Consider the following 24,666-nt stretch of genomic DNA (forward strand, 5'->3'; position numbering starts at 1 on the left):
GAGAGGAGACCTTCATAGGAACAAAGCGAGAAGACAACCACACCAAATCCCCAACGCGAAGTCGGGGACCCACACAGCGACGGCGGTTGGCAAAGCGCTGAGCCTTCTCTTGTGACAGCTTCAAATTGTCCACCACATGATTCCAAATCTGATGCAACCTATCCACCACAACATCCACTCCAGGACAGTCAGAAGACTCCACCTGACCCGAGGAAAAACGAGGATGAAACCCTGAACTACAAAAAAAAGGCGAAACCAAAGTAGCAGAACTAGCCCGATTATTAAGGGCAAACTCGGCCAATGGCAAAAAAGTCACCCAGTCGTCCTGATCAGCAGAAACAAAACATCTTAAATAGGTTTCCAAAGTCTGATTAGTGCGCTCGGTTTGGCCATTCTTCTGAGGATGGAAGGCCGACGAAAAAGACAAATCAATGCCCATCTTAGCACAAAAGGTCCGCCAAAATCTAGACACAAACTGGGATCCTCTGTCGGAAACAATATTTTCAGGGATCCCGTGCAAACGAACCACATTTTGAAAAAACAGAGGAACCAACTCGGAGGAGGAAGACAACTTAGGCAAGGGCACCAAATGGACCATTTTAGAAAAACGATCACACACCACCCAAATGACCGACATTCTCTGAGAGACAGGGAGATCTGAAATAAAATCCATGGAAATGTGCGTCCAAGGCTTCTTCGGGACAGGCAAAGGCAACAACAAGCCACTGGCACGAGAACAGCAAGGCTTAGCCCGAGCACAAATTCCACAAGACTGCACAAAGGAACGCACATCCCGCGACAAGGAAGGCCACCAGAAGGACCTAGCCACCAAATCTCTGGTACCAAAAATCCCAGGATGGCCTGCCAACACCGAAGAATGAACCTCGGAAATAACTCTGCTGGTCCATCTATCCGGGACAAACAGTCTCTCCGGTGGACAACGGTCAGGTCTATCCGCCTGAAACTCCTGCAGCACTCGTCGCAAATCTGGGGAGATGGCAGACAAAATCACCCCTTCTCTGAGGATACCAGCTGGCTCTGAATCACCAGGAGAGTCAGGCACAAAACTCCTAGAAAGAGCATCAGCCTTCACATTTTTCGAACCAGGCAGGTATGAGACCACGAAATCAAAACGAGAGAAAAACAACGACCAACGAGCCTGTCTAGGATTCAGCCGCTTGGCCGACTCGAGATAAATCAAATTCTTGTGATCAGTCAAGACCACCACATGATGCTTAGCTCCCTCGAGCCAATGTTGCCACTCCTCAAATGCCCACTTCATAGCCAACAACTCCCGATTACCAACATCATAATTCTGCTCGGCAGGCGAAAACTTTCTTGAAAAGAAAGCACATGGCTTCATCACAGAGCCATCAGAGCTTCTCTGCGACAAAACAGCCCCCGCTCCAATCTCAGAAGCATCAACCTCAACCTGGAAAGGAAGGGAGACGTCTGGCTGACATAAGACCGGAGCCGAAGAAAAACGGCGCTTCAGCTCCCGAAAGGCCTCCACAGCCGCAGGAGACCAATTAGTAACATCAGAACCCTTCTTGGTCAAATCCGTCAATGGCTTAACAACACCAGAAAAATTAGCGATGAAGCGACGGTAAAAATTAGCAAAACCTAAGAACTTCTGAAGACTCTTAACAGATGTAGGCTGAGTCCAGTCATGAATAGCCTGAACCTTGACTGGGTCCATCTCAATAGCAGAAGGAGAAAAAATGAAACCCAAAAAAGAGACCTTCTGGACTCCAAAAAGACATTTTGAGCCCTTCACAAATAAAGCATTGGCACGCAGGACCTGAAACACCATCCTGACCTGCTTAACATGGGACTCCCAATCATCCGAAAAAAACAGAATATCATCCAGATACACAATCATAAATTTATCCAGATATTCGCGGAAGATGTCGTGCATAAAGGACTGAAAGACAGAAGGAGCGTTAGAAAGTCCAAAAGGCATCACCAAGTACTCAAAATGGCCTTCGTGCGTATTAAATGCAGTTTTCCATTCATCACCCTGCTTAATACGCACAAGGTTATACGCACCACGAAGATCTATCTTGGTGAACCAACTAGACCTCCTAATGCGAGCAAACAGATCAGATAACAATGGCAAAGGATACTGAAATTTGACCGTGATTTTGTTTAGAAGGCGATAATCAATACAAGGTCTCAAGGAACCATCCTTCTTAGCCACAAAAAAGAACCCCGCACCAAGAGGGGAGGAGGATTGGCGAATAAGTCCTTTCTCCAAAGACTCCTTTATATAACTCCGCATAGCAGCATGCTCCGGCACTGACAAATTGAAAAGTCGTCCCTTAGGAAACTTACTACCAGGAATCAAATTTATAGCACAATCACAATCCCTATGAGGAGGTAGAGAACTGAGTTTGGGCTCATCAAATACATCCTGGTAATCTGACAAAAACGCAGGGACCTCAGAAGGAGTGGATGAAGCAATTGACACCACAGGAGCGTCGCCATGAATTCCCTGACAACCCCAACTTGACACACATTGCTTTCCAATCCAGGACTGGATTATGAGTCTGCAACCATGGCAGGCCCAACACGACAACATCATGCAAATTATGCAATACAAGAAAGCGAATCACCTCCTGATGAACAGGAGTCATGCACATGGTCACTTGTGTCCAGTACTGAGGTTTATTCGTAGCCAATGGTGTAGCATCAATTCCCCTTAGTGGAATAGGGAATTTTAAAGGCTCCAAAACAAAACCACAGTGCCTGGCAAATGACAAATCCATCAGACTCAGGGCAGCACCTGAATCCACAAAAGCCATAACCGGGTAAGATGACAGGGAACAAATCAGGGTAACAGACAAAATAAACTTAGGCTGTAAAGTACCGATGGTGACAGATTTATCAATCTTTTTTGTGCGCTTAGAGCATGCTGAGATAACATGAGCTGAGTCACCACAGTAAAAGCACAACCCATTTTGCCGTCTATAATTTTGCCGTTCACTTCTGGTCAGAATTCTATCACATTGCATAGACTCAGGTGTCTGTTCAGAAGGCACCGCCAAATGGTGCGCAGGTTTACGCTCCCGCAAACGCCGATCAATCTGAATGGCCAGAGTCATTGACTCATTCAGACCTGCAGGCGTAGGAACCCCACCATGACATTCTTAATGGCTTCAGAAAGACCTTTTCTGAAATTTGCAGCCAGGGCACACTCATTCCATTGAGTAAGCACCGACCATTTCCGAAATTTCTGGCAGTACACCTCTGCATCATCTTGCCCCTGAGAGAGGGCCAACAACGCTTTTTCAGCCTGGTTCTCAAGATTAGGTTCCTCATAGAGCAATCCAAGGGCCAGAAAAAACGCATCCACACTGAGCAATGCAGGATCCCCTGGAGCCAATGCGAAAGCCCAATCTTGAGGATCGCCACGCAAGAAAGAAATAATAATCTTAACTTGCTGAACAGAATCCCCAGAGGAACGAGGTTTCAAAGAAAGAAACAACTTGCAATTGTTCTTAAAATTCAGGAACCTAGATCTATCTCCAGAAAACAACTCCGGAATAGGTATTCTAGGCTCTGACATAGGACTGTGCACAACAAAATCCTGAATACTTTGTACCCTTGCAGCAAGATGATCTACACTGGAGGCTAAACTCTGGATATCCATATCAGCAGCTGAACTCAGAGCCACACCAAGATTAAGAGGAGGAGAGAAGCCAGACACACAGCAGCTAGACACACGGCAGCAAAAAAAAAATGTATCTCCAAGCTTCTTTTCTCCTGCTTCTGCCATGCAATTAACACTTTATAGGCTGGCTGTACTGTTATGATCCTAGTGGCAAGGATCGCAGGTCGGACTAGCTAAGTAACTGAACAGACTACTAGCTCTGGGGAAGTGGTAACTAGATTGACCGCAACCTGATCCTATCCGCAAACAACTATAGGCAGCCGTGGAACGTTACCTAAAAAATCCTAGACGTCTCGTCACGGCCTGAGAAACTGACTATTCCTGGAGGGAAAGTAAGTCCTCACTTGCCTCAGTGGAAGACCCCAAAGATATAGAATAGCCCCCCACAAATATTAACGGTGAGTTAAGGGGAAAGCACAAACGCAGAGATGAAATCAGATTTAGCAAATGAGGCCTGCTAATACTAGATAGCAGAAAATAGGAAGGAAACTGTGCGGTCAATAAAAAACCCTATTCAAAATATCCACGCAGAGATTGCTCGAGCCCCCGCACCAACTAACGGTGCGGGGAAGCAACTCCGTACCCCAGAGCTTACCAGCAAAAAGAAATCACATGTTAGCAAGCTGGACTAGACTCATCATACACAGAAATCATATTTCAGGCAGATGAGCAAAAAATATTCAAACAGAACTTAGCTTATCCTGAAGAGGCAGAAAACAAGATAATCAGGAGTAATCAGAATAGCACTTGAATACATTGACAGCCGGCAACAAGTGGAAGTGAAGCAGAGCTAAATAGGAGCCTCCCTGGTGAATAATGAGGCAGCTGATCCAGCAGACCCTCAGGATAATAAACCAAACCACCAGGGGGAGCCAAAAAACCAAAGTCACACAATACCATCTGTGACCACAAGAGGGAGCCTGAAAATGGAGTTCACAACAATAACCCTAATCAAAACCCTAAACCCAACACACCCCTAATCCTAATCTCACCCCTAACCTCAAACCTAACCCTAATTCCAATACACCCCTAATCCTAACCCTAACCTTAAGCTTAATCCCAAATGTAACCCTAATGCCAACCCTAACCCCAATGCCAACCTTAACCCTAATCCAAACCCTAATCCCAACCCTAATCCCAACAATTAACTCTAACTTTTGCCCCAACCCTAACCCTGACTTTAGCCCCAACCTAACCCTAGCCCCAACCCTAACCCTAACTTCAGCCCTAACCCTAGCCCCAACCCTAACCTTAACTTTAGCCCCAACCCTAACCCTAGCCCCAACCCTAACCCTAACTTTAGCTCCAACCCTAACCCTAACTTTAGCTCCAACCCCAACCCTAACTTTAGCCCCAACCCTAACCCTAGCCCCAACCCTAACCCTAACTTTAGCTCCAACCCTAACCCTAACTTTAGCTCCAACCCCAACCCTAACTTTAACCCTAACCTTAACCCTAGGACTAACCCTAACCCTAATTGGAAATTGGAAATATATACATTTTTTCATTGTACTATTTTTTCCTAACTAAGGGGGTGATAAAGGGGGGTTATTTACTATTTTTTTTATTTTGATCGCTGTGATAGGATCTCACAGTGACGAAAATAAAACAAGAGGAAGAATCTTCCTCTGCCGGCCGGCACATCATGGCGGGCGCACTGTGCATGCGCCCGCCATTTTCTTCCTGGAGGAAGATGCCGGCGGCCAGGAGATGAGGCTGGAAGACCCAGGGACACCGGTAAGTATAACAGGGTCCCCGATCCCCCTATTTCTCTGTCCTCTGATGTACGATCTCATCAGAGGACAGAGAATAACACACCGCATTTGTTTTTGCTGTCGTCGGTAAACTGTTATTTACCGGCGATCACTTAAGAGTGTGCGATCACATTGGAGGACAGAGAAATTAAATGGCAAATCGGTTTTTTTTGCGACCAGTGGTAAACGGTTAATTACCGGTGATCGCAACTTGGGGGTCGGTAAAAACCAACCCGAATCATGTTCTCTGGGGTCTCGGCTACCCCCAACAACAGAGACCCCAGAGAAAATCTGACTCTTGGGGGTGCTATACACTTTTTCCACTACGCCTTTAATTAAAGGCGCTGTGGTTTAAGTACCCTTAACTGCCACCCTTAAAAGGCGTATCCGTGGTCGTTAAGGGGTTAAACTTCCAGCAAAGTGGATGAGATTTGTGTAACTCTCAGGCTCGCTTTGCTTTTTTGTCAACATGTCATGCATTTTTTACATCGGTAACATATAAAAAACCCACATGTGCTTTTATTAACCCCTTCATGACCAATGACATATAGGTACGTCATCAGTCATATCCCTGCCTTTCATCTGGGCTTCGTCGCTGAGCCCCATCTTTCCCTGCACATGACAGCTGATCTGAACAGCTGTCATGTGCCTCTAACAGCCGTGGGTGACTCGAACAGTAATGGTTGTTAATAAGCTAAGTGCCACTGTCAATCTCTGCCAGTGGTATTTAACACGCACTAGCCTGAAGTGTGTCACGAGACCCGCTCATCAGCGCCACGTCACATGATTGAGCCTATCATTGTAAATTTTCTTTGATGGCTCGCCCATGGCCGGCGTTCATAGGAGATCATGATTTATGCTACACATGTGTGTAGCACAGGCGATCAGGTGATCACAGCTTCAAGCCTGCTATGGAGGCTATTGGAGCAAGTAAAAAGTTTTAAAAAAGTTTTTAAAAATATGAAAAACCTTAAAAAAACACAAATCTTCAAATCATCTCCCTTTTGCCCTGTTAAAAATAAAACAATTAAAAGCAAATAAAAAATGCACATATTTGGTATTGCTGTATTTACAAATGTCTTATCTATCAAAATATAAAGTAAATTTTAATACGATCTATAAACGGCGTTACGCGAAAAGATTGAAATACCAGAATTACATTTTTTGGCCACTGCAACATTGCAATAAAATGCAATAAGAGGCGATCAATACATCATGTCTACCTCAGAATGGTATCAATAAAAATGTCAGCTCAGGGCGCAAAAAATAAGCCTTCACCCAACCCGAGATCCTGAAAAATGTAGACGCTACATGTCTCTGAAAATGGCAAAATAAGCAATTTTTTTTTTCATATAAATTTTGAAATTTTTTTTTACCATTTAATTTTAAAAGAACCTATACATGTTTGGTGTTTGCCTACTCGTACTGACCTGGGGAATCTTATTGTCAGGTTACTTTTACCATATAGTGAAAGTAGTAAGTAAAAAAAAAAAAACATTGTGGAATTGCACTTTTTTTGCAATTTCTCCACACTTGTTTTTTTTCTGTTTTCAAGTACTCAATATGGTAAAATCAACAAATCAACGGTGTCATTCAAAAGTGCAACTCATTCTGCAAAAAAGCAAGCTCCATACGGCTATATTGATGAAAAAAATAAAAAAAGTTGTGGCTCTTGGAAGAAGGGGAGGAAAAAACTAAAACCAAAAATTGCCTGAGGTTGAAGGGGTTAAATTTCCACAGCAGAAACAAATTGTAAACGCATGTTATTTACATATTATTTTCTCAATCAAGTTTGATCAAGGCTAATGGGAAGTTTCCAAACCTTAAGTAGTCATATTTAAAGCATGACATACCAAAAAGACTGCATGTAAAAAAGCAACAGTCAAAAATGCAATTAAAATCACAAGTAACCTAATAAGGCAAATTAAAAAAATCATCAAAAACTCACTGAATACTGATTGTGGGACTTAGCTTATTAAATCTGCTCCTTTTTTAGTTCCTGAAATTCCTACACTGAACCTGTCCTTAGAGTATGTTCACATGCAGCAGATTTATCACAGATATTTCTGAGACTGAAGATCAGTTCCATGCATCTGAATGAAGGTTGTTTTGCAACAAGTACATGCATTGTGAAAAGTCACATTTGCATGTATAGGCCAGTTGCAGAAATTTCTATAAAAAAACAGCATGTGAACCTGCCCTTACAAGAAGAACTCAGTGTCTTAAATCTAGCAAACCTGAGTTCACAATTTTTGGTTGTGAAGTTCTAATAAAAAATACATACACAGTTTCCTAATCATTATAGATACCATAGGTGTCAGCCTCTTAGGCTACTTTCACACTAGCGTTGTTTGCTGTACGTCGCAATGCGTCGTTTAGGAGAAAAAACGCATCCTGAAAAGTTGTCTGCAAGATGCGTTTTTTCCCCATAGATTTATATTAGCGATGCATTGCGACGTATCGCCACACGTCGCAACCGTCGTGCGACAAGGCGTCGTGTTGTGGCGGACCGTCGGCACAAAAAAAGTTACATGTAACTTTTTTTTGCGCGTCGTGTCTGCCATTTTCGACCGCGCATGCGCAGCTGAAACTCCGCCCCCTCCTCCCCGGACCTTACAATGGGGCAGCAAAAGCGTTGTAAGACTGCTTCCGCTGCCCACGTCGGACATCACTTTCACAACGCACGTCGGCCCCGTGCCGACGCTAGTGTGAAAGCAGCCTTACCGTGCTTTGTTTGGCTGGTACTAAATGAAATGCATTTTTAATGTTGCACAGGTCATAGTCTGTATAGTAACTAATCAGTAGGGTCGCCGTTAATGCATTTTCGCAAAACAAGAGTAATATGTGATTAATATGAGGAAAAACCCAACTTATCTCTAAGGTTAAGTTCACACAGGGCATTTTTGCTGCTTTTTTTGCTGCATTTTTTAACCCTAGATTGCATACCCATAGAAATCTACACATTCACGCACCTGGGTCCTTTTAGGCCTGTTTACAATTATCATGGAATAACTCAAATAAAAATACTTTTCAAAATGTATTTTACAATTGCAAGGTAAGGATGCATTCCAACTAGTGCTGGGGTCCGCCAGTAGGGTATTCCGTAATGGATCTGACCTCCTGGTGACCCTAGGTAAGGCTGGCGGAATCCTGGAGTTACCAGGAGGTCAGATACATTATGGATCCCCTTCTGGCAAACCCCAGCACTACTGGGAACACAGCCTAAGATGTGTATATTTCAAAACATAATTATGTGCTTAAAACAACAAAAAAGTAAGTAAATGGGCACGCCAAATATAGGCATTCTATATGCAATTTTTTTATGAAAACATTTTTTGGTTGTAGCAAACTTGGTGCAGGAATATTTATTTGTAACTTTACATATTCCCCCGACAATTCTCGCACATTATTTTTTTGGCTGAATGTTCCTTGCATACATTTTGTCCGCAAGTAGAACAGAAACGCTCCGATTTTCTTTCCTCCTTTGCTGGACGAATATAGCAGTGCTTTCTTTTTTTTTCTCTTTGCTCTGGATGTTCCAGAAAGCGTATTCCACATCGGATCATTGCCTCCGTAATTTGCCTTGATAAGCAAATCTGTGTATCACATGTAAACCTAGTACAGGCCTAAAAGGCCCCAGGTGCGTGAATATGGGGTAGTCCCAAAAAAAGGTTGTTATACCGAAATGTCTGTAACAAAAATATATGCATAACTGGAAATTACTAACAACTATATACCTGAGGATTACCTAGATTTTCAAAATTCTAACTAAAGTACTTTTACAGAAAATAGAAAACAAGTAACCTGGCAGGCCTGCGAGGCCCCAGGTATGCGTTCTAGGGTTAATGCTAATTTTCAGCTGCTTTTTACAGTACCAGCTAAGCCTATGAGATTTCAGAAATCTCATGCACACACATTGGGTTTTGTGTGATCAGTATTTTGTGCTTTGCTGCGTTTTTGGACATAGGGCATGTCATTTCTTTCAGCGTTTTTCCAGCGTTTTTTCAGCGTTTTCCACCCATTGACTTGAAAGGTTGGTGAAAATATGCAAGTTGACTTTTCTTGCAGCGTATTTGCTGCAGAAAAGTCAAGCAGAGCTGCATGTGACGTCACACTCGGCTCTGCTACCTCTAGATGGCAGGCTGTATGATGCGTCCATGCAGCCTGTCATCCAGCAGAGCAGACCCGAACCCCATTCACTTGAATGGGGGGTCTGACAGTTCAGTGTTTGACACGCTGTCATATGCATGACAGCTCGACAAACAGCGCTTCTGATCGGCGGTGAAACCATCCCCGCCGTTCAGAAAGCCGCGGCTCCCACGCCATCAATCAGCCATATATCAGCTATATTGAACAATAAAATACCTGTACACTATAATCAATACTATCTAGATCAATAACTAGACCGTAACATTGGTGTTCAACTAGTTGTTTAACAAATAGCCACCATTGCTCTTTGGCTATAGGTGCTCCCTATCCAGTAACAGCATAACAGCATTAATCACTCTTATAGGATCATAGCCCTAATACTGTAGAGATAGCCCCTTGGGTTAGTAAGGTGTTTTAGTGTTCTTGATAGCTGATATCTAAAGCAAAATTAATATATACCCAGACCCATTAATATTTTTTACAGCAATATGATCATTCATAGTTTGTGTGCTAAGAGAATTTTTGTACTTTTATATATTTGTGTTGAGGTTGTAATGTGTGTTCATCTGTTTTAAAATTCAATATTAAAAATTAGGTTTTATAATTCTACATTTTACTCCAATTGGATTACACAGTGAATTATTTGTAACATTCCTTGGAGATATTTTGTATCTAATTATTCAGTGAATTTAATAATAGTCACATTCAGTTTAAAAGTATCTAACTTCTAATCTTATATTCTGTTTCGCCTTCAGAGCCTGGTGGCCCTTCGTTCACAATTGGCAAAGCCATCTGGCTACTCTGGGGCTTGGTGTTCAACAATTCTGTGCCTGTGCAAAATCCAAAGGGAACTACAAGTAAGATTATGGTGTCGGTTTGGGCCTTCTTCGCTGTGATCTTTCTGGCCAGTTATACAGCCAACCTTGCTGCCTTCATGATTCAAGAAGAGTATGTAGACCAGGTGTCTGGTCTTAGTGATAAAAAGGTGGGTCATGAAAGAAGGGTAAAAGTAACTATCAGAAATGTTTGTGTATATTATCTAACTATCGATCTACCTACCTACTTACCTACAGTTGCATGAAAAAGTGTTTGCACCCATCCTGATTTCCTATTCTTTTGCATGATTTTTCCACTTAAGTGTCTCAGATAACCAAACAACTTTAAATATTAGACAAAGATAAAACAAGAAAACACAAAATGCAGTTTTTAAATCAAGGCATTTATTATTAAGGGGAAACGAAATCCAAACCTACTTGGCCTTGTGTGAAAAAGTGATTGCCTCCTAAACCTAATAACTGGCTGGGCGACTCTTAGCAGCAACAACAACTGCAATCAAGCATTTGCGATAAAAGGCAATGAGTCTCTTACAACACTCTGAAGGAATTTCGGCCCACTAATCTTTGCAGAATTGTTGTAATTTAGCCACTTTGGAATGTTTCCAAGCATGAACCGTCTTTTTAAAGTCAAGCCACAACAACTCAATCGGATTAAGGACAGATCTTTGACTAGGCCACTCCAAAGTCTTAATTGTTTTTTAAGTCATTCAGAAGTGGACTTGCTGATGTGCTTTGGATCATAGTCCTGCTGCATAACCCAAATGCGGTTCAGCTTGGGGTCATGACCAGATGGCCAGACATTCTCCTTCAGGATTTGTTGATAGACAGCAGAATTCATGGTTCCATTTACCACAGCAAGTCTTCCAGGTTCTGAAGCAGCAAAACAGCCCCAGACCAACACACTAGCACCACCATATTTTACTGTTGATATGATATTTCTTTTCTGAAATGCATTGTTATTCCTCGCCAGATGTAATGGGACATACACCTTCCAAAAAGTTCAATTTTTGTCTTGTTAGTCCACAGAGTATTCTCCCAAAAGTCTTGGGAATCATTAAGATGTTCTCTGGGAAACTGCGATGAGCCTTTACGTTTTTATTGCTCAGCAGTGATTTTTGTCTTGGAACTGTGCTATGCAGACCATTTTTGCCCAGTCTCTTTCTTATGGTGGAGTCATGAACACTGACAATAACTGAGGCAAGTGAGATCTGCAGTTCTTTGGATTTGGTTGTGGGGTCTTTTGTGACCTCTTGGATGAGTCATCGCTGCACTCTTGGGGTAATTTTGATTGGCCAGCCATCACTGTCCCATGTTTTTGTGATTTGTAGACATTGGATCTCACTGTGGTTCGCTGGAGTCCAAAATCTTTAGACATGGCTTTTTAACCTTTTCCAAACTGATAGATCTCAATCTTGGTTCTCATTTGTTCCAGAATTTCTTTGGATTGCGGCATGATGTCTAGCTTTTGAGGATCTTTTAATCTACTTCAGTTTGTCAGACAGATCCTATTTAAGTGATTTCTTGATTCAGAACAGGTGTGACAGTATTCAGGCCTGGTGATGGCTAAATAAATTGAACTTAGCTTCCCAAAGATGTGATAAACTGCAGTTCATTTATGTTTTAAAGGTGGGGGCAATCACTTTTTCACAAAGGGCCCTGTAGTTTTGGATTTCCTTTTCCCTTAATAATAAAGACCTTCATTTAAACACTGCATTTTCTGTTTTCTTATGTTATCTTTGTCTAATATTTAAATTTGTTTGGTGATCTGAAACATTTAAGTATGACAAGCATGCAAAAGAATAGGAAATCAGGAAGGGGGCACTTTTTTATTCAAGTGTATCAATCTGTCCAAAAGAGAAAATGGCAGCACTGCATAGTCCAGTGTTCAATAGTTTATTGACCAGTCATGTCAGAGCAAACTTTTGTTCCAAGTGTGGAACTTTTTAAAGCTTGAAAAAGTTCCATACTTGGAACTAAATGTTTCCCTGGCACGATGGGTCAATAAACAATTGAACCCTGGACTATGGAGTGCTGCCTTTTCCTATTTTGGCTATTTTGAGGTTTGGTTTTGCCTAAGAGGCTTTTTGTGCACCCAATTTTGCAATTTTCTGCTAGTTGTGTACCTCCAGTAACAGCACTAATCACTTTTATAAGATCATAGCCCTAAGACTGTAGAAATAGCCCCTTGGGTTAGTGAAGTATTTTAGTTTTCATGATAGCTGATATATCTAAAGCAAAATTAATGTATACCCAGACCCAATTAATATTTTTTACAGCAATAAGATTATTCATAGTCTGTGTACTGAGAGAATTTTGGTACTTTTGTATATTTGTGTTGATGTTGTAATGTGTGTTCATCTGTTTTAAAATTAAATATTAAAATGTGCTTTATTTATGGGACAACCCCCCCATGTAGTTAGGTCATTGACAAGCTGCCTAACTGCTTGAACAGGTTGTACCGTGAAGAAAACTGGAGGGCATGTTAAGCTTTCCAGGAATCTGACTCCCTCCTAATATACTCAATAGATTACTATGTGCAACAATTAGTGCTTAAATATTTTTTTACAGTCATGAGAAAAATGTCTGTTGCAGGGTCAGGTCTGTTCTCTGCTCACTCAGGTATCTCTTTAAAATGCACACTGACAGTGCACTCTGTTATCCATTTATCACTTCCAATTAGAGTCAGAGAGGGAGCACACTGTCACTGTGCACTGATAACAATAGTGTAGAGTAAAACGGGAGCTTATACTGAGCATATGTTGGAATTGACAACCGACACATGCTCACTAGAGCTGTGACTTGGCCAGCCCCTGAAACGGACATCACTGAAGACCCTTTGTTTCAGAGTGGGGACAGAGGCTGTAGAAGTGTCCACAACCTCTGCCCCCTGATGATGTCCTAACATGAACTGGGGGTTCTCAAACAAAGTGTTATACAAAAATAAAAGCCGTTAGATTAGAATGGTAGGGATTTTTTACTTAAACCACATTAGAAATACTATTATGTTACTAAAATAAATAAAAAGACATTGAGGCTGAAAATCAATATTAGTTTTGGACAACCCCTTTAAATGTATTGGATTTTCAGATCAAAACATCGGTAAGTATGCTAGTGTAAAGATTATAGACCATAGATCACAAGAGCAAGTTGTGATGAGGCACAGAATATGCAGGGAAGGTTTGAACTAAAAAGCTGGAAACAATTTTAAGCTTTCGCACTACAGGCTCAGCTCTGCTGTATACTTGTTATATTACGGAATAATTCATGCCCTTTAATGTGCACTAAATATTCTTAAGGTCATGGTCTCCGTGTAATGTAAGCGCTGCGTTTTTTCCTCTGTGTTTTCTGTGTACAAAATCAGCTGCATTGAACAGTTCAAACAAAATTGATTTGATTCCATGAATACTCATGCCCTCTGCAGTTCAAAACTCCGTAGAACTCTGCATTTTTTGTTGCGTTATACCACATACAATATGCCAATTTAATTAACATAGTTTTTGAGCTCAGAATCAGTTTCTCTGCACAAAAAAGCATAAAAAAGTTATTTCTGTCAAATCTGCACTAAAGTCAACAAAACGGCTGAAATGCTTAAAAAATGCAGCAGGAATGTAATAATATGATAAAGACTGTTATTTGGTGTGGACACCTGTAGGAAAAAACTGTGGGAACATGGCCTAAATGTTTGTTGCATTGCTCCAGTTTAAATCTGTGCACACTAGCAGCTTACCTTGGTAATAATGGTGTCTACGGAGGGTTTCAGCAGTTACATTGCTAATAGCACTGTCTTTATTGGGAAATGTTGAAGCTGTTTGATATGAGCCCCGTCAGCCGGGGTTTTCAACCGTCTTGCTCTATACTACTTTTTTTTTTCTAGAAAGCAGAAGAAAGTAACATTTAGAAGGAATGAGATGTTTTCCATTCTTGCAGTTGCAATATCAAGCTCACAGTTACCAGTAAAATAGAAAGCATAGTGTGCAGGGAATGTTCAGCTTTGTGCCTTTTATACTCCAAATAATAGAAACGTAACACAGCAATCACTTGGGTTTAAGCTTTGTGACGGCGGTTTTATTCTGTCATTATAAAGCCATGATAAATCCTAGAAATGTTTCCATCATCTTAATTTCTTAACGCACAAAAGCATGCTTTGGTGATTTCTCACTGCATCTAAAATAAACTCTAGAGAAGGTAAAAATTCCCAAAGGGTAGAGGCACAGAATCTTTGGATGGCCGTCAAACTCCGTGCCAAGGGAACTGGAAGTGACAAAGCGTGAATGATGCAGGATACTGGGCTTCCTAAAAAGGCTCCTATGAAACCTGACTCATCCCTCAGCCCCAAGAAGCGATGTGGACAGACACGACCTGATGAGACCTTCTGACTCAACGCAGCAGAGACGCAGTGTTCTGCCAGAACTAAATCCATACTGACAGATCAGAGCATCTTCAGGCTTATCAGCTCATTCCTGAAAACGTGGATGCCACATAGTTAGACTAGAAAATATTGTCAAACGCTTATTTAGACCAGTGTTTTCCCACATATTTGTATGTGACAACCTGGAATCTCTGTATTTTTGTGCTTGGTTGCTGTGCCTTAGTTCACACATATTTCCTTCAAATCTAATCTTCTGTAATTGTACTCTTGAAGTCATCTAGTGTTCAGCAACAGCAAAGAATGGTCTAAGGAGCTTGTACCTTTTCCAATCTTACACTGTATTTGGAATTGTGATCAACATACTGTTACTTAATCCATACAATTAATTTACTTACAACACTGCAAAAGTTTTGGGCAGGTGTGAAAAAAATTCTTCAAAGTATGAATGGTTTCAAAAGTAATGTTAGTGGTTTATTATAATAATCAATAAACAAAATGCAAAGTGGCTGAACAAAAAAAGAAATCTAAATCAAAAACAATACTTGGTGTGATCACCCTTTTTAAATTCAAAATAGTATTAATTCTTCTAAGTACAATTGAGCAAAGTCAAGTATTTTGTAGGATTGTAATCAGGTATATACGTAACCAATTATACAAAACAGGTGATAATGATCATCAATTTCATGTGTAGGTTGAAACAGAGCCATTAACTGAAATGATAAAAGTTATGTATGAGGCTTAAACCTGGGTGAGGAACATACAAACTCTGCTACAAAGGCGAGGTTGCGGAAGACCGTTTCATGTCACAGGTCCTACACCATGACAAGACGAAGGATGGGCACAGTAACAAGACACAACGTAATCATACTGCAACATCTAGCTCTGGAGTTGCAAGATGTTATATTCAAACTTTTTTGAAGAAGCACCAAGAAATGGGAAATGTTGACTGTAGATTGGGTGGTCAGCCAAGGAAACTTAGTGCGCAGCAGATGAAGGACAAAACATGCGTACTTTCTTCAAAATCTGAAAATACCCAGCAGTGTCATCATCGCAGAACTGGCAGAAACCAGGGGATTAAGCTTCACCCCTCTACTGTTCAGAGAAGTCTGGCCTGACCAATCATTTTAGAGATCAGATGTAAAGAGAAAACGTCAATATGCTCTGATAAAGTTAATATATTACCTGCTATAATATACGAAATGTTAATAGAAAATACTGGTAAAAGAGAAGTCTGGCCTGAAGTGGTCTATATGAAGGAATTGCAGGCAATTAGTCACTTGATTTTGTTTTCCACCTGATAAAGACGCCGTGAAGGCGTTGAAATGCGTTGTGAATGAACAAAACTTTGTCCCATCATAATTTCTGAAGAATTGATTTAATTCAGCAGCACAGCCCTCCTACATGTTCATCCAACTGCATCATATATTTCCTGGAAGATTTATTCACCAACCACAGGGCATCGGCAGCTGTTTTTCTTCATGCCTACAAAGGAGTTGTGCCTGTCTACCAGGTGAGCGTAACCAGCACTCTCCTATTCTCCCTCCATAGAGTAGCACCCTATTGTGCACTCTGCTTCCCACAGCTAGATATACACACAATTCTAAGCCAAGTATTAGTCTTGCTTGCCAGAGGGATCAAATACTTATTTCTCACTGCAAAATGCAAATACATTTATACAATTTATACAATGTCATTTTCTGTATTTTAGTTTTGATATTCTATCTCTCAATGTTAAAATTAACCTACTCTTAAAATTATAGATTGTTCATGTCTTGTCAGTGGACAAACTTACAAAATCAGCAAGGGATCAAATACTTATTTCCCCCACTGTAGCTCTCACAGCGAGTTCAAACAATTTGTGATTCAATTGCCATAAATTGTCAGAAAAATGCCCACTGCCTTTTTACTACATATGAGCGGATGAATCTGCTGCAAAATGATTTTGAGTCGAATGTCCCAAAATTTGCAGATCCTGACAAATTTGAACAATTTGCTATTCTTTCCACAATGATCAGCAAAAGAAAATTCCCCGTGCCATTTCATACACTACTGAAGATTGCATAAGTGGGTAGGCTCATAGTGTAAGGTGCAGCTTCCCTATAATGCTTTACAGCTATTACATCACACTGTCTAGTGCAGCCGAATAGGTGGGCCATCACATGGAGGAAAAAAGATTGGGGCAGGAAAAGCTGCAGTCATTTTAGGATTTTATAGCCTGCAGCTAGGAGCCCTGCAAGAGGAAATGTGATGAGCTGTGCTGCCTTTGTCAGGTTTCCTCTTTCATAGCTCCTTGGTGTCCTCTTCTCATTATTTATGTATTAAGTCTTTTACTTCTTATACATTATGTGGTTTTGTTTGTTTATTTGAATCCTACTGGGGGAATAATTTATTCTTAATTATTCCACTATTGTTAATTATTAATTTATTACAATTAACTTTCTATGTTGCCCTTTCATTCATGGTGTCACACGATTATGTGTTTACCAGGTGTACGGTACTGTTTTGAATGTGAAGAAGTAATAGCCAGTTGACTAGAAGTGAAAAGAAAATCCCTTTATGGGGGTCTGCAACTGGTTTGCTAATCACAAAATTATTAGGTTACTACAAAGGCTTTTTATAAAGCCATCCAAAAATGATCTCCTTTTTACTGGAGACAAAACAATTGCACTACTTTAAACAAGAAAATGTAATGGCTTCTCAACAAGGAGTAAGAAGTTATTTATTTTTTACAAAATATTAAAGCAATTTTTTTCCTTCCTTTCCTTTTTTTCTGTAGACAAAACAGGAGAGATGCTTTAAAACTGAAGAATGTCTGGCTTGTTGTCACCAAGCCTTTTAAAAAATTAGCTCTATTGTGAGAGCTATTTCTTGAGGGTACAAATACATGGGAGTACGTTTCCCATTATCTGTACTACTGTGTAGTACTAGTGGTCAGCCAGAGGATTTGTAGGCAGCCAGGAGGTCTAAGGGTATGTGTCCACGTTCAGGACATCTACGTCGATACTGTGCCCGTCGCTGATTCGCCTCGACCAATCAGCGACGGGCACAGTATCGACGTAGATGTCATAATGGTTGCCATGGCGACGATGATGTCATAAAGGTTGCCTCGACCAATCAGCGACGGGCACAGTCTGCCGCGAATTCTGGAATCATCATTGTCCATATACTACGGGGACATGCATATTCTAGAATACATTTTCCATCGGAGGCTAGAAGCTGGCACAACGCGATCGGCTCTGCTACATAGCAGCGATCATCAGATCGCTGCTATGTAGCTGAAATGCAGGTGTGCTATGAGCGCTGACCACAGGGTGGCGCTCACAGCTACCGGGGATCAGTAACCATAGAGGTCTCAAGGACCTCAAGGTTACTATGGAGAAGCATCGCTGACCCCAGATCATGTGATGTGGGTCGGCGATGCGCTCTTTTCCGGCCGCCCGGCTGGAAGCGCCGGTTAAATGCCGCTGTCAGCGTTTGACAGCAGCATTTAACTAGTTATTAGGCATGGGCAGATTGTGATTCTGCCCGCGCCTATTGCGGGCACATGTCAGCTGTTCAAAACAGCTGACATGTCCCGGCTTTGATGTGGGCTCACCACCGGAGCCCTGCATGAAAGCGGGAGTTCTGACCTCAGATGTACTATCCCATCCGAGGTCAGAAAGGGGTTAATGTGGGCAGAAATGCCATGACATTATGAGAGGGCGGGATTGTGTCGCAGTAATCGGCGCCTGCGCAGTCCGTGCAGCAGTGTCTCTTCAGATGTATGTAAGTAACGTCATGAGGGCAGGATCGTGTCCACCGTGTCCCCACGGCTGCTGATTCCAGCCCATAAATGTCCCCCTGCTCCCTGAATCGGCGCCTGCACAGTCCGCGCTTTCCGGCTCCATTTTCTTGAAGACACACTGCAGTATCCAAGAAAATGGTGCCAGAAAGCGCGGACTGCACAGGCGCCGATTCCGGGAGCAGGGGGACATTCATGCGCCGGAATCAGGGGGCGTAAGTAATTGCTGTGGCATGACCTGCTGCAACGTCATGAAGGCGGGATCGTGTCCACCGTGTCCCCACGCCCCATGATTCTGGGAGCAGAGGGACATTTATGGGCCGGAATCAGGGGGCGTGGGGACACTGTGGGGGTGGAAACTAAGTGATATGGGCGGGATTGTGACACAGATTTCGGCGCCAGCGCAGTCTGCGCTTTCTGGCACCATTTTTCCTTGAATACGGACACTGTGTCTATAATCTAACGCTAGGAGCGTCGCGCTTGTGCAGTCTATAAAGGCTTCGGACAGACTGACGCTCCTACCGTTATATTATAGATTATTAAAGGTGCTACCATATTTACCAAATTAAACCTGCGTGCAGCTTATAACCTAATCCACATTAAAGAGGGAGATGAATCCCTCTTTAAACACAGATGTGTTTATCATCTGTGATAGTCACTCTGAATATCGATTTTTTACTTTTCGGCTTATGCGACACACTGGCTACGTTCTAGCACTTTGTTAATTAGATCCTTTGTGATGTTCTGTATTAGCACGTGCTATTCTGGAATTATATCTTAAACTTCTCCAGAGACCTAGACTCTGACTTTCTTCACGTTCATTTTGTTCTGAAGAGATTGCGACAAAGCCATCTTTATGCCAAGGTGGAAAATTGTCACTTGAAGAAATATGAACTGCTATTTTTCAAATATGTCATCTCATCTCAAGAAAAATGTTTCTTCAATTTTAGATTGGCCACAACCTACTGATCTCAAAGCTCTCCAGAGATTCTTCAGCCTTGCAAATTATTTCTGCCAGTGCATTAAACACTACCCATGCCATCTTACAACTTAAATCATGTTTTTCCACTGCTCCTGTCCTACACCATCCTGATGTCAGCAGACCATTTTTTCCTGAAGAGAATGTTTTTGGTGTAGCGATCATTCTGTAACAAAATTACCGTAGATTGAGAAATCATCTTTGCAAATTTGTCTCCAAGATATTTTTCCAGTGTAACAGAATTATTCCATTTGCGACCACGAGCACTTGGGAGTAAAATTAGATCTTGTAGAATGGTGACATCTACTTGAAGGAGCTAATTTCTCAGTTACCATCTGAACTGACTACAAATATCTGGAACATCTTACGTCAACCTTTATGTAGGCTGATTTCCCACTGCGTTTAATAGTCACTTTACTCACAGATTTACTTCATCTTCACCTACTGACCTGCAAAGACAAAATTAGAAGAAAGATGCCCTATTCAGGTCCTCTAATCTTTGTGATGCCTCTGAAGATGTATCCTTACATGTAATAGAACCTGATTGTATCTTCCAATTCTCAAATTTGAATACAACCTCTTGTCTCAAAAACACTCCAACAAAAAGGCTGCCGTCACACATGCGAGTTTTACGGACGTAAGAGCGCAGAAACTACGTGCGTAAAACTCGCATAACATATGGCACAATGCTTCTCAATGGGTCTCGTCCTATCAGCCGTATATTACGGATCCGTAATATACGGCGTTCTACGGCCGCAGAAAATCGCAGCATGCTGCGTTTGTCAGCGTATTGCGCAAAAAAATCGCCAATGAAAGTCTATGGGGGCGAGAAAAATACGGATTCCACACGGACCAGCAGTGTGACTTGCAAGAAATACGCAGCAGTGTTAGTGAAAAGTCGGTAATTCAATTGCCGGCTTTTCATTTCTCCTGCCTAAACCCGACAGGATATGAGACATGGTTTACATACAGTAAACCATCTCATATCCCCCTTTTTTTTTGCATATTCCACACGACTAATGTTAGTAGTGTGTATGTGCAAAATTTCAGCGCTGTAGCTGCTAAAATAAAGGGTTAAATGGCGGAAAAAATTGGCGTGGGCTCCCGCGCAATTTTCTCCGCCAGAGTGGTAAAGCCAGTGACTGATGGCAGATATTAATAGCCAGGAGAGGGTCCATGGTTATTGGCCCCCCCGTGGCTAAAAACATCTGCCCCCAGCCACCCCAGAAAAGGCACATCTGGAAGATGCGCCTGTTCTGGCACTTGGCCACTCTCTTCCCATTCCCGTGTAGTGGTGGGATATGGGGTAATGAAGGGTTAATGCCACCTTGCTATTGTAAGGTGACATTAAGCCAGATTAATAATGGAGAGGCGTCAATTATGACACCTATCCATTATTAATCCAATTGTTTGAAAGGGTTAAAAAACACACCCACACACACATGATTTAAAAGTATTTTAATGAAATAAACACAGCGGTTGTTTTAATATTTTATTGCTCTCTCAATCCATTTGCAGACCCTCGCTTGGCAAAACAATAAACCCACAATATACATACCTTCTGCTGATCCGTCACGTCCCACGAGGTAATCCATCTGAAGGGGTTAAAATAATTTACAAGCAGGAGCCCTGCAAATGCAGCTGTGCTCGTGCTTGTAATTCCCCGGCGAATGAAGGAAATGTAGGTCATTGACCTACATTTCCTTCAGTCGCGGTGATGCGCCCCTGCTGGATGTTCTCATGAACTGCAGCCTGGGAACTTTTTCCCACGCTCCAGGTCATATGAGGACATCCACCAGGGGGCGCATCACCGCGACTGGAGGAAATGTAGGTCAATGACCTACATTTCCTTCATTCGCCGGGGAATTACAAGCACGAGCACAGCTGCATTTGCAGGGCTCCTGCTTGTAAATTATTTTAACCCCTTCAGATGGATTACCTCGTGGGATGTGACGGGTCAGCAGAAGGTATGTATATTGTGGGTTTATTGTTTTGCCAAGCGAGGGTCTGCAAATGGATTGTGAGAGCAATAAAATATTAAAACAACCGCTGTGTTTATTTCATTAAAATACTTTTAAATCATGTGTGTGTGTGTGTGTTTTTTAACCCTTTCAAACAATTGGATTAATAATGGATAGGTGTCATAATTGACGCCTCTCCATTATTAATCTGGCTTAATGTCACCTTACAATAGCAAGGTGGCATTAACCTTTCATTACCCCATATCCCACCGCTACACGGGAATAGGAAGAGAGTGGCCAAGTGCCAGAACAGGCGCATCTTCCAGATGTGCCTTTTCTGGGGTGGCTGGGGGCAGATGTTTTTAGCCACGGGGGGGGGCCAATAACCATGGACCCTCTCCTGGCTATTAATATCTGCCGTCAGTCACTGGCTTTACCGCTCTGGCGGAGAAAATTGCGCGGGAGCCCACGCCAATTTTTTCCGCCATTTAACCCTTTATTTTAGCAGCTACAGCGCCCAAATTTTGCATACACACACTACTAACATTAGTAGTGTGGAATATGCAAAAAAAAATGGGGATATGAGATGGTTTACTGTATGTAAACCATGTCTCATATCCTGTCGGGTTTGGGAAGGAGAAATGAAAAGCCGGCAATTGAATTACCAGCTTTTCACAGATATCGCGCTGTAGTAAATATAAATACAGACTATATATATATATGTGTGTCTCAATGACATATATATATATATATATATATATATATATATATATATATATATATATACTGTATATATGTTTTCCCGAACATTTGAGCACATAAATCCATTAGATGTCGGTTTTGCAAGCCTGCGAGAAAATATCGCAGTACGGATGCCATACGGATTACATACGGAGGATGCCATGCACAAAATACGCTGACACACCCTGCCTACGGATCACTATTTTGGGAACATTTCTCCGTATTACGGCCGTATTACGGCCGTAAAATACGGACCGTATTGTCTTACGCCGAGTGTGACGCCGGCCAAAGTCTTATCTTGGGCCCATTGTTCTATTCTCTCCGAAAACCCGAGCGTTAAACAACTGTTGAACTCCTTTCTTGTTTTTACTGGTGGCCCAAATGGAAACAAGACATCAATTAATTTGTATCATCTTGGCCTAAGTCTGTGCAGTACAAACCCTCACATTAAATGACTCTTCAGCTTATTCCCATACCACAAGAGCCCTATGCTGAAATTTCTTTGGACTTTGCTGCAGATATTCCACAAGACTTCACTGATCTCTGGGGAGCAGTGGATCATTTGCCCAAGATATCTTGGTTTCTTCCATTATCAGGGTTTACATTTGCTCCACAGTTGGCGCCGGTGTTTTTTCAAAGAGATTTTCTGGTTACACGGTCTATCACTTCATCTAGCCTTTGACCGTGATGTGTAATTTGTTTCCAGTTTCTGGAGGGCACTTTGGAAGTATTTAAAAATTTCTTTGGACTTCTCAGCTTCTCTTCACCTGAGATTACAGGGGGGTAGGGTTTTGACAAGCAGAGAATAGAATTACCCTGCTCAGGGGGCATAGCCTGTTAGGAGCATGATGAGCCACACGCATAAAAGAAACTATTATCAGGATGTGTGGATTGTGTTAGAAGCCAGGAGCAGATCACACCCCTGATCTGTGATGTAATGTCCCAGATGGGAGGAGGAGCTCACAGCACCTGTGTTCTGTGTTTAAGTTACATTGAATAGTTTAAAATGGCAAATATTGTGACAATTGAAAGCATGACTATGAATGCAAGTCTTTATAGTTTATGAAGATATATCAAGGGGCAAACATTTTTATCTCACCGGAGTACCCTATTAAAATTAACACAAGAGCCATCAATATTGAATAGTTAGGTGTTGAGCTACACTTTTCTGTTATGGAATAACTTGCAGAACTGTGATATGTATGTTATTATAGGAAATGCACCAATATGTAGCAGTAATGCTGATCAAAATTCATACACAGTAACTTGTGAAAGTATTCACCCCCATTGGCTTTTTTTGTGTTTTGCTAACTCACAACCTGGAATTTCACAGATATTTTTAGGGTTTGAATCAGTTCATGTAAAAAAGATGCCTAGAACACTGAACATTTGTTTTTCTTTTTATTGTGAAGCCAAAAAATAAATAAAACAAAATAACTGAAAACTTAAGTTTGCATAACTATTCACACCTCTAAAGTCAGTACTTTGTAGAGGCTCCATTTGTGGCAATAAGAGCTGCCAATCGCATTGGATAAGTCTCTATGAGCTTTCCACATCAGGCCATTGGGATTTTGCCTATTCCTCAAGGTAAAACTGCTCCAGCTCCTTCAAGTTAAGGCCCCGTCTCACTAAGCGATTTACCAACGATCACGACCAGCGATACGACCTGGCCGTGATCGTTGGTAAGTCGCTGTGTGGTCGCTGGGGAGCTGTCACACAGACAGCTCTCTCCAGCGACCAACAATCAGGGGAATGACTTCGGCATCGTTGAAACTGTCTTCAACGATGCTGAAGTCCCCCTGCAGCACCCTGGTAACCAGGGTAAACATCGGGTTACTAAGCGCAGGGCCGCGCTTAGTAACCCGATGTTTACCCTGGTTACCAAAAAAAACAAACAGTACATACTCGCCTTTCGGTGTCCAGGTCCCTTGCCGTCTGCTTCCTGCTCTCACTGACTGCCGGCCGTACAGTGAGAAGTGAGAGCACAGCAGTGACGTCACCGCTGCGCTCTGCTCTCACTGTACAGCCGGATCTCAGTCAGAGCAGGAAGCAGACGTCAAGGGACCTGGACACCGAAAGGCGAGTATGTACTGTTTGTTTTTTTTGGTAACCAGGGTAAACATCGGGTTACTAAGCGCGGCCCTGCGCTTAGTAACCCGATGTTTACCCTGGTTACCCGGGTGCTGCAGGGGGACTTCGGCATCGTTGAAGACAGTTTCAACGATGCCGAAGTCGTTCCCCTGATCGTTGGTCGCTGGAGAGAGCTGTCTGTGTGACAGCTCCCCAGCGACCACACAGCGACTTACCAACGATCACGGCCAGGTCGTATCGCTGGTCGTGATCGTTGGTAAATCGCTTAGTGAGACGGGGCCTTAAAGATGGTTTCCTCTGGTGAAATGAAATTTTCAAGTTTGACCAGAGAT

The 24,666-nt window shown here is 42.1% G+C and overlaps 1 protein-coding gene across 1 annotated transcript in view; it reads left to right on the forward strand.

The window, feature by feature from the left end:
* The window catches only part of GRIN2B (glutamate ionotropic receptor NMDA type subunit 2B), an 820,631-nt gene that overhangs the window by 758,630 nt on the left and 37,335 nt on the right, over window positions 1–24,666 (forward strand). Inside the window, exon 10 of the mRNA XM_077276818.1 lies at window positions 10,332–10,561. Within this exon, the coding sequence (XP_077132933.1) occupies window positions 10,332–10,561 (230 nt within the window). The remainder of the gene's footprint in view (window positions 1–10,331; window positions 10,562–24,666) is intronic.

Source organism: Ranitomeya variabilis, chromosome 8, assembly GCF_051348905.1.
Source record: "Ranitomeya variabilis isolate aRanVar5 chromosome 8, aRanVar5.hap1, whole genome shotgun sequence".
Lineage (NCBI taxonomy): Eukaryota > Metazoa > Chordata > Amphibia > Anura > Dendrobatidae > Ranitomeya > Ranitomeya variabilis.